Consider the following 13607-nt stretch of genomic DNA (forward strand, 5'->3'; position numbering starts at 1 on the left):
ATCCACAAAACAATTCATTGTAGACCCGAGTCTGAGCAACGCTGCAACCCTGGCTTTCGAGCTGGTCATTATATCTCAACGCACGTCGCAACCTCTGTCAATATCAAGCATATATACCTCAATTGTGTTCCAGGAAGCTTCTACTCCCCATCAAACCTACAACCAACAACTCTGTTCACCCGCCCCCAAACTCTACCTTCTTTTTCAACTTTTCTCTCTCCAACCGACCCCCATCTTGCCCCCTCGGGCCAGAAAAGAAGAAACCCCCGAATCATGCCCATAACTCGTGGGGTCTTAAAAATAGAAATACTAAAAAACTTGTAGCCGACGAGATCTCCTCAGCTCTGACAACTGTATACTGTTTGTACCCAGCTCGCCGGCCCTCTTTGCTGCCGGCCCAATATAGTAAAGACAATGATTCATGGTATCATTCATAACACAACGCCCCGTCGCCGCCTGCCTGCCTGCCAGCCTGCCATATGCCCCTGGCCCACCCACCAGATCCATCCAAGGGCTCCCATCCAAACCAGAAGCAAAAAGGTGGTCCTTCTCAACATCATATACACACAGAAGAAAAGAAACATCAAAAAAGGAAATAGGATCATTATGACGCTCTTTAATAGTCGGTTGCCCGGTCCTTGACAAGCTTCTTCGTCGACTTGGCCGTACCGATATGGGTGTTGTGCACCTGAGCCATGTTAGTGATTGTCGTAAACCCTTATTGAGAGATGTGGTACTAACCTTGGTGGCGAACCGCAAACTCGTGATTGTCTCCTTCAGATGGGCCTCTAGTGGGCTGACCATAACAAACATGAGCGTCTTGGAGTTCCCGCTGAGCGAGTACTGCAAGAGATGCGTCAACTTGGAGTTGCGGTATGGGACGTGGCCTGACCCGCGTCCCAGAGCCTCGATAACATCGCCGAGGCATGCCAAGCTCTTGTTGATGTTCTGCGTTTCCCTCATGCGCTCGCCCTCGGCTTGAGAATGCTTCAAACGTTCGGAACCAGCAAGATCCACCAGGTTGAGAGTGCCTTCGCAACGCTCGTTGGTGGCCGAGTTCTCACCCACCAGCTTCAGAATGAAGACGGAATGCGAGCGCGAAGATCTCTCGTTTGCCTTGGTAGCGGCAACGCTGCGGTTGTTCTGGGCTTGCTTGAGCATCATCTCGACCTTATCGGGTAAGTCAAGCGCCACTGTCTTGCAGTTGAGAACTGTAGTCTGCTTGCGGCTGTCGTCGTGGCGGATTTCGAGTCTCTTCTTTCCATCCGACTCTCTGCCAGGCGTGAGCAGATCGTGGAGCTCTTCGTTGTACACTTCGACAAAACTACCCTCCATCGTATATGTCCATGACTTCTCCTTCAACTTCGTAATCGTCTCGTAAATCATGTGGGTGGCTCTGGGAATCATGCCATCGGGCGAGGACATGGTATAGGTCTTGCCGGATCCTGTTTGACCGTAGCAGAAGATGCAGACATTGTAGCCGTCAAGAGCGCTCTGCACGAGCTGCGAAATTTCTCCAAAGATCTCCTCGTTGTGGACCGCTGGGGAAAATACACGATCAAACTCGAATGGGACTACCTTTCGGCTCACCATGCCCATGCTGTTCTTCTCTTCTTGGGTGACGTCGATCTGAGCCGATGTCTTCTCGTCAGGGAAGCTGATTTGAGCTGGGTTGCCTTCCGAATTCCCAAGCACGGGGCGTACTCTGCACATCACACGGATGTTGCCCTTTAACTCTTGATACTTGTTGAACAGAACCCGGCGCTCCGTCTCCTCCTTGATCAACTTCTCGCGAGCTTCCTCAGCGACCCGCAAAGCATCCTGCAGCCGGGCCTCCATATGAGCAAACGAGTCTGATTGTTGCTTGCTGTCGGATTCCAGGAATTCGATCTTGGCATTAAGGCCTCGTAACCGGTCTTCCAAAGTCATATTTGTCGTCGACATCTCGGTCAGTTTCTGCTGAAGGTTACCCTTGACCGTCTGTTCCCGGTCCAAGTCCAGCTTGAGGCCTTCCATAAGGGACCGTAATTCCTGGATCTGGCGGTCTTTTCGGAGGACTTCCAGATTCATGTCCTCCTGTTTTGACCCCAACTTGGCCCGTAGCTCCTCCAGCTCCTTTGAGTTTTGGGCCTGTCGGTCCTTCATTTCCGCTCGGTATTGTCTCTCCATTGCCTCCAAAGCCTGTTGGTGTTCCCACTTCATCTGTTCGACCTCGGCCTTGAACCCTCGCTTGATTTCTTCGACGTCGTGTTGATGCTCTCGTGACTTGTCCTGGAGTTCGTATTTGTGCTTTTGCCGCTCGCTCTCGAACTGTAGGATTAATGACTGCTTTTCTTGCTGCATGGAGAGGTTGTCATGTTGCAAAGAGCTGATTTGTCCCTGTAGTTGTGCAGTTTGGTCCATCAACCGTTGTTGCTCACGTTCAAGATCACTCGCTAGAACAGCACGTTAGTCCCCAACTCTGGATATCACTCCGCCAAACTTACCCCTATTCTTCGCAAACTGAATAGCCTCCTCGAGGGCTTTTCTGTCGGTAATGGTGGTATCAAAGGCCTCTTTCATCTCTTTGAACTGCGTCTCGAACTCGTGAAGCCGACCGTCTACGTCCCAGCCTGTGAAAGTTTTTAAATGTGAGTCCTTGGTCAAGAATGGTAACTTTTTAGGAGACGGAGATTTGGTAGGAGAACAAGGGGTCTGGGCAATGCTCCTGACCGTGGTGCCCAGCTTCTCCAGTGCCACACGGCCATTCCGGATCTCTGGCGGGGTGACTGGTACACTAGGAAAATTGGCCTGAGAGTTGGTGGTCCTAAACGGGTCCGGACTGGTAGCTCCCCCCCGGCGGTTCTGGAGAGTCGAACTTCGCTGCTCTTGTCCGTCGGGCGGCTGAAACATAAGAGAAAGGGAGTGCTCTTTTGCCTTGGATATCACTTGATTTCCGCTAGCTATGTCGCCGACGTCATCATTGAGCGAGAGGTTGCCCATCCGCTTGCTGAGCGTCAACTCCTCTTTGCTAGGCATTCGAGCACGGATTCCGACGGACTGTTCAGAGGCTGTAGATCGTCCTCTTTGAGTCCGCACTTTGTTGGTACGGGGTTGTAAGGAAGCAGAAAAATTCCTACTTTTCTTTTGGTCGGCTGGTCCTCCATCTTCTTCCGCTGATCGCCCGCTCATCACTGTCGCCGGTCGAGATCTCGTGGTTCCTCTGGTGTTCGATGGGTTGAAGCCCATGGAGCTGGGTGCTCGGCCTGATATTGGTGGGCGGCTTCCGGCACCCATGGTTCGCGAAAAGCTGTTGGTGCTGGCATGGCGGGAGGTTCCTGGAAGAGTGGTTGGTGGCCGTGAGGATGTTGCGGTAGCGGTTTGGTGAGTCTACGACAAGTCAGGGTTAGCATCAAAGCCTGTGGCAAGGCAAGCAAGAAAAATACATGATCAAGTTCAGTGCCAGCCGAGTCGGTCCATGGGTCGCAGTCGTCGGAGGAGCGGCGCAGGTAGGTATCTGAACAGCAGCCCCTCAGACGCTTCCATGCTGGCGGGTTGGGGCTCTTCTTGTTACTGGTCTCTTTTGGGGCCGACATTGAGCCCAACGATGAGTAGGAATATGGCGTGTGGGACAGTGGGGATAGATTGGGCAATGGGAAGTGGGCTGCAGGGTAGGAGTCGGAGATAACAGTCAACGTACAGATGCAAGAGATGCGATAGATGTGGGTTTGAGGCCGATGCCCGTCATTCTCGAGACTGAAGGCGTAGCTGCTGGCAGTTGCGATTTGGAGATAGGCTCACCAGCTCTTTCCGCCAGTGTTTTGCGCTTGGCGTCGCGGTCTGGGACTACAGAAGATCCTTTTCGGTCAGTCAGGGCAAGTGGGTGGCATGGATTGGGCGGTGACGACAACGTACCGGCGCCATTGTATGTGCGTTTCGACGGGAGGAGGCCCGACGGGTGAGGTCGCGCGTTCTGGTCCGAATTGGTGATCTCCTGGAGGTATGCGCTCGGGGCCATCGTGGTCGTGGTGCTCGTGTGGACTTGAGGGGCGCGAAGGCCGGAGCGGAAGGTCTAGATGTCGCAAAATATCAGTGTCAGGGTCGGGGGTCCGAGGGCAGCATCAAAGATGGAGAGAAAGACTTCAAAACATACACCACCGTTCTCTGTAGACTCCATGTTGGCGTTGGCTCCGTTGCGCATGCGAGGAATAAGAAAATGGACGAGCAGATAGGATAGCGATAGGAGCAGTGCTCCAGTTTGAGTTGGGGGGTGCGACACAGTCGTGAACAGAGGCGGGTCTTCTCTGGGACTTGGGACTGGACTGGTGCCTCTTCTCCTCAACGGGTGTAGCGTAGAAAGACGGATGGTAGAAGCTGTGTTTACTTCACCGGGGCAACGAAACTGCTTACGGGAGCCAATGGGAGGGGTCCGCTGGGACGACGCCGTGTGGGGTTTTGTGGGGTACATGGTGAACAAAGGAAACGTGGATTGAGCAGGGCCAGCAATCCAGAGACTGGCGAGAGAGTGGCATGCTTGGACGGATAGGATGAAGAGGCAGAAGATGTCAAGCAGATTCTCTCCCCATTAATTTCTCATCCGATGCGGAGTCCCAGCCAGCTTCTCTTGGAAGAGCTGCATCTACTAGTTTCCACGGGGCAAGGGGGGCGGTGTGTCAATGTGTGTCCCGGAATACCCCGCTCAAAGGGTTAGGGTGCAGCTTTCTTTCCTGTCCTCCTGTCCATTCGTCTGCCTTGATCTGCTCATCCCGCCGGAATCATTCCAGCCACACCGTCCCCAGTGAGCCAGTGTCTCCAGTTGCCCTTGTCCCAGAGTTCTGTAGCGAGTCTGGTCCCTACAGCGCACGTGCCACTCGTTCACATGCTCCACTGGACAGGCATGATGTCTTCAAAATATCTGGCCAGTGAAAGCCTCTGGAATCTATTAATCGTACGTCAGGCCTACATTTGCCTGTATCACACGGATCAACACTTTACGCAACTACTACTGCGGTACATACACTCACGACACCCCCGTCCTCGCATACATACGGCACTAAAATAATCCCAAGGACCGCAACCGCCCTTGCCGCGCATCGCAACCCCATCGCATCATGGAGAAGTTCTCCCAGTTTCGCGACAGAGGTATGTCTCTCCCCCGCCTTACCATCCCATCCCCTCTAACCATGTCACACCCTCGTTAACCTTCTCCATCACAGGGTCCGGCATATCCCCCTTCATACCCACCTCCTCCCCCACCTCCATATTCAGCAACCTAACCTCCACCATCCTCTTCCTCATCCGCCTCCCCATCTTCCTCGCTTACACCCTCCTCTACTTCCTCTTCCTCCACCACTTCCCCCTCCCCGCCGTGGCCCACAAGCTCCTCCTCTGGACCTACCTCTCCATCCCCGGAATCTGGTGGGTAGACCTCCAACTCGACGGCGTAAAACGCGGCTCCCTCTCCCAGCAACCCCCCTCCCGCGTCCCCCACCCCGGCTCCCTCATCGCCGCCAATTTCACCTCCCCCGTCGACGCCCTCTACCTCGCCGCCGTCTTCGACCCCATCTTTGTCGTCTCCTACCCCCATTCCCGAAAAGTCCAACGCATCTCGCTCATCGCAGCAATAATCAATGCCTTGTCCCCCGCCCCCTTGTCCCCTCCTCCGGGAAGTAGTCTCACCGACCTGAGGACGATCATCGAGAAGAATCCCAACAGGGTTGTTGCCATCTTTCCGGAATCGGGCACGACGAATGGAAAGGGGATTCTGCCGTTGAGCCCGGCCTTGTTGACTGTGCCGGCTGAGGCAAAGATCTTCCCTGTCAGTATGAGGTATACGCCACCTGATATTACGACGCCTGTGCCTGGAACTTGGATCCAGTTTTTGTGGAAGCTGCTGGGGCGGCCGACGCATTGTATTAGGGTCAGGATTGCGGAGGGGATGGTGAATACCACCAAGGCCGTCAATGGGGTTTCAAGCCAGGAGGAGAGCACGCCCAGTGGGGAGGACGGGGTGACGGTGGAGGAGCAGAAGCTGCTGGACAATGTCGCGGAGGCCTTGGCTAGGTTAGGGAGGGCGAAGAGGGTGGGCTTGACGTTGAAGGAGAAGGATGCCTTTGTTAAGGCTTGGAATAAGAGGAGAAGGTAGAGCTGTGGTGAAACAAATGGTCAGGGGTTGGTTTGTGATATGATGTTTCTAATGCGCATTTACAGGCAAGCAGGAAGGAATCAAGATCGGATATAGAGGTTGGGAAATTTTGGAACATGCATGATCATTAGCACTATACCAGGACAAGAAGATCATGTCCGTGTCGATAATTGGAACCCAATGTAACAAAAAGTTCATCAAATTCTTGCTTGATTATACTTGTCAACCGCCAACCTGGTATATCTTTTTCCGCAGCCAACCACCCAAAAACAGGCAAACAATAAGCGCCTTTTTCCCATGCCAAATAAAAACAAGATCAGTATATGTACAAAACAAAAAGTCCCACCCTTAAATTATACCTTTTTCTCCATCCCTTCAAAGTTCCCGAGCTTCTACGCCCGTTCAAGCATCAGTCACACAGCCGTGGCTGGCATCCTTGACCAGTTGGGCGTACTTTCTAAGAGTACCCCTCTTGGCCTTGGACTCGGGGGCTCTCCACTGGCTCTTTCTCCTCTCGAGCTCCTCAGCAGGGATCTCGAGGTTGAGCACACGCTGCTCGGCGTCAATGACAATCTTGTCACCGTCCTGGACAAGGGCAATGGGGCCACCCTCCATGGCCTCGGGCACGATATGACCGATCAAGAAGCCGTGAGAACCACCGGAGAAGCGCCCATCAGTGATGAGGGCAACATCCTTGCCAAGGCCAGCGCCCATGATGGCAGAGCTCGGCTTAAGCATCTCAGGCATACCAGGACCACCCTTGGGACCCTCGTAGCGGATGACAACGACGGTCTTCTCGCCCTTCTTGATCTCACCGCGCTCGAGAGCCTCAATGAAGCCATCCTCGTAGTCGTAGACCTTGGCGGTACCCTCGAAACGGAGACCCTCCTTGCCAGTGATCTTGCCGACACAGCCGCCGGGGGCGAGGGAGCCGCGGAGAATCTGGATGTGACCGGTAGGCTTGATTGGGTCGCTCATGGGGCGGATGATCTTCTGCTCGGGGGGGAAGTCGGGGTAGGCCTCGACGTTCTCCTTCATGGTCTTGCCGGTGACGGTGACGCCAGAGCCATCAATGATACCTTCCCTGAGAAGGAACTTGAGGAGGGAGGGGGTACCACCAATCTTGCAGAGATCCTCCATGACGTACTTGCCGGAGGGCTTGAGGTCAGCGAGGAAGGGGATTCTGTCGGAAACGGCCTGGAAGTCGTCGATGGTGAGCTTGATGCCAACGGAGTCGGCGATGGCGATGAGATGGAGGACGGCGTTGGTGCTGCCACCAAGAACGGTAACGACGGTCATGGCATTCTCAAAGGCTTGGCGGGTCATGATGTCGCGGGGGCGGATGTCCTCTCTGAGGAGGGTCTTGACAGCCTCACCGACGCTCTCGCACTCGGCCTTCTTGCTGGGGTCCTCGGCGGGGTTGCTGGAAGAGCCGGGGAGAGTCATACCGAGAGTCTCGATGGCACTGGCCATGGTGTTGGCAGTGTACATGCCACCGCAAGCACCACCACCGGGGCAAGCGTTGCGGATGATGTCGAAGCGCTGCTTCTCGTCGATCTCGCCGGAAAGGTACTGGCCGTAGGCCTGGAAAGCGCTGACAATGTCGATGGGCTCGCCACCAGCACTGCAGCCGGGCTTGATGGTACCACCATACACCATGATACTAGGGCGGTTGACTCTGCCCATAGCGATCAACACACCGGGCATGTTCTTGTCGCAACCGGGCAGGGAAACGTTGGCGTCGTACCACTGGCCATTCATGACGGTCTCGATACTGTCGGCAATAATTTCTCTGCTCTGCAAGCTGTAACGCATACCAGTGGTGCCCATGCTAATACCGTCGGAGACACCAATAGTGTTGAAGCGCATGGGCACGAGGCCAGCCTTCTTGATGCTGTCTCTGACGAGACCGGAGAGGTCGAGCAAGTGCATGTTGCAAGGGTTGCCATCGTACCAGACAGACGAAATACCGACCTGAGGCTTGTTCATGTCGGCCTCAGACAGACCAGTAGCGTAAAGCATGGCCTGAGAAGCACCCTGGGACTTGGGCTGGGTGATGGTGGCCGAGACCCTGTTGAGCTTCTCATCGGCATAGCGGCGGGCAGTGGTAGAAAGAAGGCGGCTAGAGAAGGATAACAGTAAGCTTCTTGATCTCGGCGATAGAAAATGCAGCTCTGAAGCTTGATAGAGGAGACATACGCCTGGTTTCTCATGGGCAGGGCCCGGCCAGTGGCCAGAGCTCTGGGAGCACCAGCTCTCAGAAGTGAGGGGAGCATGGCTGATATGACGATGACTGTGCCAGAGAAGAGAACAAGAAGAAAGAACCAATTGACAGCCCGTGGAGTGTATAGGGACTTAATAGACAGCGAGGACAAGTCAATTGTCCCTTCTCGTTCTTCTGGTTGTGTCGGGTTGGGGAATAAAGATGGAGGTTTTGGGCGAAGTCGGAGCTAAAATTTCCAGATGGCTGCCCGAGTCGTGGTGCGCTGTGACAGTCACAGGGACGCTGCTACAGGGGTCCCCACAAGAGCTCCCCGCCCTTTTTTTTAGCTGCATGGGAATACGAATACAAGCTTTTTCATTGGTCCAGCAGCAGGAAAGATGCCAGCAGAGAAGACAGTGAGATGGGGTCATCTTTGTCCCAAGAATGAAGGTCACACTTCGAGACGGGAACCCATCATTGTTCTGGAGTATTTGTGTAGTTGGTGGCTTTTCTGGTTTCCGCTAGGCTAAAGTCTTCTGCTTACAAGAAAGCTCTATCAGTACATGTGGATAGCCCGTAGCTTATTTTGACCTCGGTCTCCAGACTGCTACCGTATGAATTGGGGAGGTCAAGGTAATGGGCTTCCAATACATGCCATTGTCTAGCAGTTCAACACCCGGATTCCAGAATCCCCACATCAAGCCAAGAGTGCCGGGACAGCCGGGGTGGTATCCGCCATCGGACGGGATGCCGGTGTAGGCCCCGTTGCAAGGTGCTGGCGGCCGTGTATTCCATGATGGATGGTCATAACACCCCTTTTGCAGCAGTCATAACACTCTCTCCTGCAGGCATCCCCGCCTGCGGCATGCGTCCATACGCCCTTCGTACAACTAGAACGCCTTAATGCTTCCCTTCCTTCGCATCTGCGGACAGCATCGTTCCGTCGTTTTTGACTCTCCGGTGTAGGATCTCGTCAATGATACCAAAGTCCTTGGCTTCCTCTGCCGTCAAGTACTTGTCTCTCTCCATCATGTCATTGATTGCCTGCATGTCGTACTTTTCGAAGCCAAAGGACTTGTTGATGTGGCTCTGTACAATCTTGTTGATCTGGTCTCGCAGCCTTTGTATTTGGTTCGCATAGATGAGGATGTCTGACGCCTGTCCTCTTGTCCCTCCCAGCGGTTGGTGGACCATAATGGAGCTGTGTGGGAGCGCATATCTTTTCCCTGGCTCGCCTCCAATCAGAAGAATAGCCGCCATAGATGCGGCGCCACCAACGCACACAGTCGATACCGGGGACTTGATGTAGGTCATGGTGTCGTAAATAGCCAACCCAGAGCTCACTTCGCCGCCAGGTGAGTTGATGTACATCGTAATTGGCTTGTCGGGGTTGTCCGATTCGAGCCAGAGAAGCTGCGCAACTATCGAGGCTGAGACTGTGTCATCAATGGCTCCGTTGAGGCAGACAATCCGTTCCTGCAGCAGTTTGGAGAAGATATCGGCTTCGAGAAGGATCAGCATCGCCGAGTCCTAGAATGCTCATGAAACCCAAGGCTTACATGTTCGCCAGCCGCCAGCCTGAATAGTTAGTAAGTTTTCCAAAGGACAAATGGATATCAGACAGAAGCGCTCGCCAACGTACTGTTACTTCTGTGATGTATGGCATAGGGATGCCGCCACTCGTGGGAGGGATGCCGCCTGGGAATGTGCTGAACTTGGAGGTGCGGCGACAATGCGAGGCGCCTAAGCGCCTGAGCAGGTGAAAAGCTGTTCTTTGAGTATTCATGATAGCGTATCGATATGTGGTAAGCTGGATTGGGAGGTCGCGAGAAAGTAAACAATCCAAATCTAATTGACGGTTGCGATGATGGTGGAGAGAGAGGGACAGCTCCAAGAAGCTCCCCCAGCTCCGCTGACGTTGACGGCTTGGCAACCGACCTGCCAAAGACAGTCGCACGGCACAGGGTGCGCACGGACACATCCCGAGTGGGCAGGAGAATTTGGATATCACTGCTCTCACTTACACACTTGCAAGAAACCCTCATCGGACCTCCAAAGAACAATCACAAGATGTTGCAAAGATTCGGCAGAGGTCTCTCCAGGCCAGTAGCACTGGAATCCTATACCTCATCATGTGGATCTTTACGAACCTACCGACAATTCCACAACACTACTCGGAGAAAGGCAGAAGATTCAAGAGACAACGATGAGAAGTCAGCATATGAGCGCTCAGTTGAATCCTTGAACATCGATCCAGAAAATAAAACAGTCACAACCGTCGTCGGAAACTTACCCCTCTCCCCAATTATGGATCCCGAGTTTCACAAAGCCCGAAATAATTTCACCAAACCAAAACCAAAGCACGCTGTCCGCCCAAAAGACAAGTTCCGCAGGCAACTGGAAAGAAATCCCTATGGTGTGTTGATTCCCAGGCCTCACTTTGCTTCTCGCAGGGCTCTAACAAATTTACACAGCCCGAATGCTCGCTGAGCGCGTCAGAACCTGTGATATCACTGGAACCCCCCTTCCAAAACCCCTCTTGCAGCGCTTCAAGCTCGGCCAGGATCCAACCACAGAAACAACATGGTGGATGCCACAAGATCTTGAGAGTAAAGTTCCAAAAGAAGGAGGGGAGGTCCCGGCCGCTACCGAACTTCCGGGCCCTTCTGCGTATATTCTCAACAGCCGTTTGTTTCTACAAGAACTCGTCACGCCCAAAGGCATGTATTCCTCAAGTTTCAGCAGACTACTACGTGCAACTGAGAGCGGGACGGGGCGATACACATCCGCCTTGAATAATGCTCAATGGCGTAAAGACATGGATACCTATCTGCTGGAAACAATGCGCAAACGTGTTTTTGAAGGTCTCATACATGCCGCTCATCTGGCTGAGAAGGGTGGATCAGATGGCAGACCACGCAAATATGTTACCAAGCTCAGCAGCTGGAACGAAGTGAGCGAGTTGAAGCAGCGGCAATGTGTCTTGTTTTTCGGGCCTCCAGAAGCCCTTTCCCCTGACCCTGCGATGGCCTCCGTTCCGTCAGCAATTTCGACCATGGCTATCGAAGGCTCAAAGTTCGGCGAGAAGATCGCAGTGCATGACATGCGAGTGGTGCTGGGCAGAGAACACTTGGCCAAGTTAAGACAAGAATCTACATTACTTCAGGACGGATCATTGTATATGTTGAGGGGACAGGCGAGCATGAGACTGAACATGCTGATATGGAAGCTGCAAGAGTACATTGCTGGCTCGGAAGATTCAGTGGGCGAGGTGGACGATGGGGAGACCGTACCACAACGATCCGAAGATTCCGCGGCCGAACTTGTTCAACCCCAAGAAGAGGACTGGGAGTCATTACTGGATGACGATCTGGACAGGGCTGAAGATCTCAGAGACTGAGCCGAGGCATGGTAACAGGCGGAGTCTCATCTTTATCACAATAAAGGAGAGCAATTGGCCACCTCACCGCTAGAGTCAGAAATCTTGCTATAATCTCACAGGGATGAAACGGTGGGATTGAAGGGGCTGGTGATTACGCAGAAACGTGTGGGTTGTGACGAATGCCAAACTCGGGCTCAAGACAAAATCCCGCCATGGAGGACCATTTTCAGAGCAGACCGAAGCAATGACGGCACGGACGGCACTCCACGGGCAATCGTGATCTTCCGCCTCGGTGAAATGGCAGGGTTGGCAAGCTGGTTAATCCAATCAGAAGGCAATGAATCTTACAGCCTCGCGCATTGTTGCACGGGCAAGGTCTTGATCGCATTACCTGGGCAAAATAACTGCTGCAGGCCACTCCTGATATGGATGGGACTTTGCAAATCGTCAACGCTGTTGCCATGGGGTGTGGGGGTCAAAGGTGACAGTCGACTTTAGACCGCGAAGAGTCCTCCTGGTGGCGCATAGTGCACTTCTTGGTGCGTTTTTCTTGTTCAACAAACTATCACTATGGACTCTCGACTCGGTAACATGCTCAAAATGCCTCCAATATGGAATTGGGAACGACTTACAGACACAATATGGATTGCTTGGTCATGGTTTTGGAGTGGTGCTGCCGCGCTATGTTCGGACGTTCTCTATTCCAAAGGGCCTCGGAAACACACCCCCTGGCTATGCCGGCTCGATATTTGGGTGAAGATCACGATGAGTGTCATTGGACTAGCTCTGACCTGTACGGGTATCTGGGCAGCCGTCTCCTCGGTGATAGAGGCCAAAACAGCAAACGAGTTGGCGCAGTGGACTTCGACCAAAGACTTTGTCGAGTTTTGCGAGTCTGTAAGTGAGGCCTTTTGTTTTGTAACAGCAGACCCGGATGGAAAACTGACTGATAATCCGAAAGCATAACTTCAATGCTTCGAACTGTATGAGTGCTCGAAACAAAACACTTCCTCCTCCACCCGGCTTCTCGCTGCTTAGATGGCGGTCTTTGTCAGTTAGTCTATGGGGCTCCAACTCGACGCCAGAAGAAAGTCAACACTACAGCCTTGACATTACCTCGATTCTTTGTTTCGTCATCGGTGCGATTTTTCTGGTCATCGTCATCGGAACCGCTCTCAGAAGAATCAGCTTTGGGCCAAGCCACCACTCTTCTAATCTACCTCTTGCTCGCTCATCCAATGAGCTCACTGAAAACAACGATCGGATTGTGCAAGAAGTCGGACCCCGTCACCGGAAATCAACTGGCAGACGTAGACGTGAAGCACGACAAGACCGAATCTCCCGATACCGAACAATCGAAAGCAATCACACGGTAGATGACGACACAAGCAGTGATGAACTATACACGCATGGAGAGGACACGAGGCGGTCGAGGTTACGGTTGCGAAGGAGGGCGAAGAGGGTGGTAACTGATGAGAATGTTTAGTTGATTCAGAATAGCAGACAAATGGAAATGTTCAAACTCCAGATGGGTTATTTCCACAAAGCAGTTTGAATGGTGGATATGTAGTTGTTACGGGTTGCCATGGAAATGGTTGCGTTGAAGAAAATAATCAGAGGAAAAGCTCAACACCAGAACTGCATCATCATGGTCGTGGTGGCAGCTTCAAAGACGGAGCAAGCACAATGTTCAAGGCAGCGGGTGTGCAGCAATGCTGGCAGTCACCAGCCCAGTGGTAGAAGCGTCAAGTCAGAGGATGCAAGAATAATGCTCCGGGGAAGAGGACCACGGTACACATATCATTTCCCGCATCCAACCTTGCAAGCAACGTCAGCCACCAGGCCAGAATAGGGGGGTGGTCAGATTGGATAAAGCGATGGAGCGGGTCGAAGTCGTG

The 13607-nt window shown here is 53.2% G+C and overlaps 6 protein-coding genes across 6 annotated transcripts; 3 read left to right on the top strand and 3 right to left on the bottom strand.

Annotated features, from left to right (window-relative positions):
• Window positions 1-616: 616 nt before the first annotated feature.
• On the bottom strand, window positions 617-4650 carry KAR3 (kinesin-like nuclear fusion protein; the record flags this gene model as incomplete). The annotated part of the gene is made up of 6 exons (XM_062887280.1): window positions 4133-4650; window positions 3895-4051; window positions 3680-3825; window positions 2487-3369; window positions 742-2435; window positions 617-688 (listed from the first exon to the last, which is right to left on the bottom strand). Exons 1-6 carry the CDS (start codon window positions 4445-4447, stop codon window positions 617-619), a joined length of 3267 nt encoding a protein of 1088 aa, XP_062747082.1. The 5' UTR covers window positions 4448-4650.
• Window positions 4651-4713: 63 nt separating this feature from the next.
• Window positions 4714-6429, top strand: vps66 (Lysophosphatidic acid:oleoyl-CoA acyltransferase 1). The gene is made up of 2 exons (XM_062887281.1): window positions 4714-5121; window positions 5196-6429. The coding sequence occupies exons 1-2, from the start codon at window positions 5091-5093 to the stop codon at window positions 6122-6124; spliced, it is 960 nt and encodes a 319-aa protein (XP_062747083.1). The 5' UTR covers window positions 4714-5090; the 3' UTR covers window positions 6125-6429.
• On the bottom strand, window positions 6271-8400 carry ILV3 (dihydroxy-acid dehydratase ilv3; the record flags this gene model as incomplete). The annotated part of the gene is made up of 2 exons (XM_062883274.1): window positions 6271-8246; window positions 8324-8400. 2 exons carry the CDS (start codon window positions 8398-8400, stop codon window positions 6527-6529), a joined length of 1797 nt encoding a protein of 598 aa, XP_062747084.1. The 3' UTR covers window positions 6271-6526.
• Window positions 8401-9227: 827 nt separating this feature from the next.
• QC762_203900 (uncharacterized protein) lies at window positions 9228-10210 on the bottom strand (the record flags this gene model as incomplete). The annotated part of the gene is made up of 3 exons (XM_062887282.1): window positions 9970-10210; window positions 9887-9905; window positions 9228-9829 (listed from the first exon to the last, which is right to left on the bottom strand). The coding sequence occupies exons 1-3, from the start codon at window positions 10111-10113 to the stop codon at window positions 9228-9230; spliced, it is 765 nt and encodes a 254-aa protein (XP_062747085.1). The 5' UTR covers window positions 10114-10210.
• Window positions 10211-10320: 110 nt separating this feature from the next.
• QC762_203910 (uncharacterized protein) lies at window positions 10321-11727 on the top strand (the record flags this gene model as incomplete). Its single annotated transcript, XM_062887283.1, has 2 exons — window positions 10321-10743; window positions 10802-11727. The coding sequence occupies exons 1-2, from the start codon at window positions 10398-10400 to the stop codon at window positions 11725-11727; spliced, it is 1272 nt and encodes a 423-aa protein (XP_062747086.1). The 5' UTR covers window positions 10321-10397.
• Window positions 11728-12279: 552 nt separating this feature from the next.
• On the top strand, window positions 12280-13195 carry REG1_1 (protein phosphatase regulator; the record flags this gene model as incomplete). Its single annotated transcript, XM_062883275.1, has 2 exons — window positions 12280-12606; window positions 12671-13195. 2 exons carry the CDS (start codon window positions 12280-12282, stop codon window positions 13193-13195), a joined length of 852 nt encoding a protein of 283 aa, XP_062747087.1.
• Window positions 13196-13607: the final 412 nt, after the last annotated feature.

This window comes from Podospora pseudocomata, assembly GCF_035222375.1.
Source record: "Podospora pseudocomata strain CBS 415.72m chromosome 2 map unlocalized CBS415.72m_2, whole genome shotgun sequence".
NCBI lineage: Eukaryota > Fungi > Ascomycota > Sordariomycetes > Sordariales > Podosporaceae > Podospora > Podospora pseudocomata.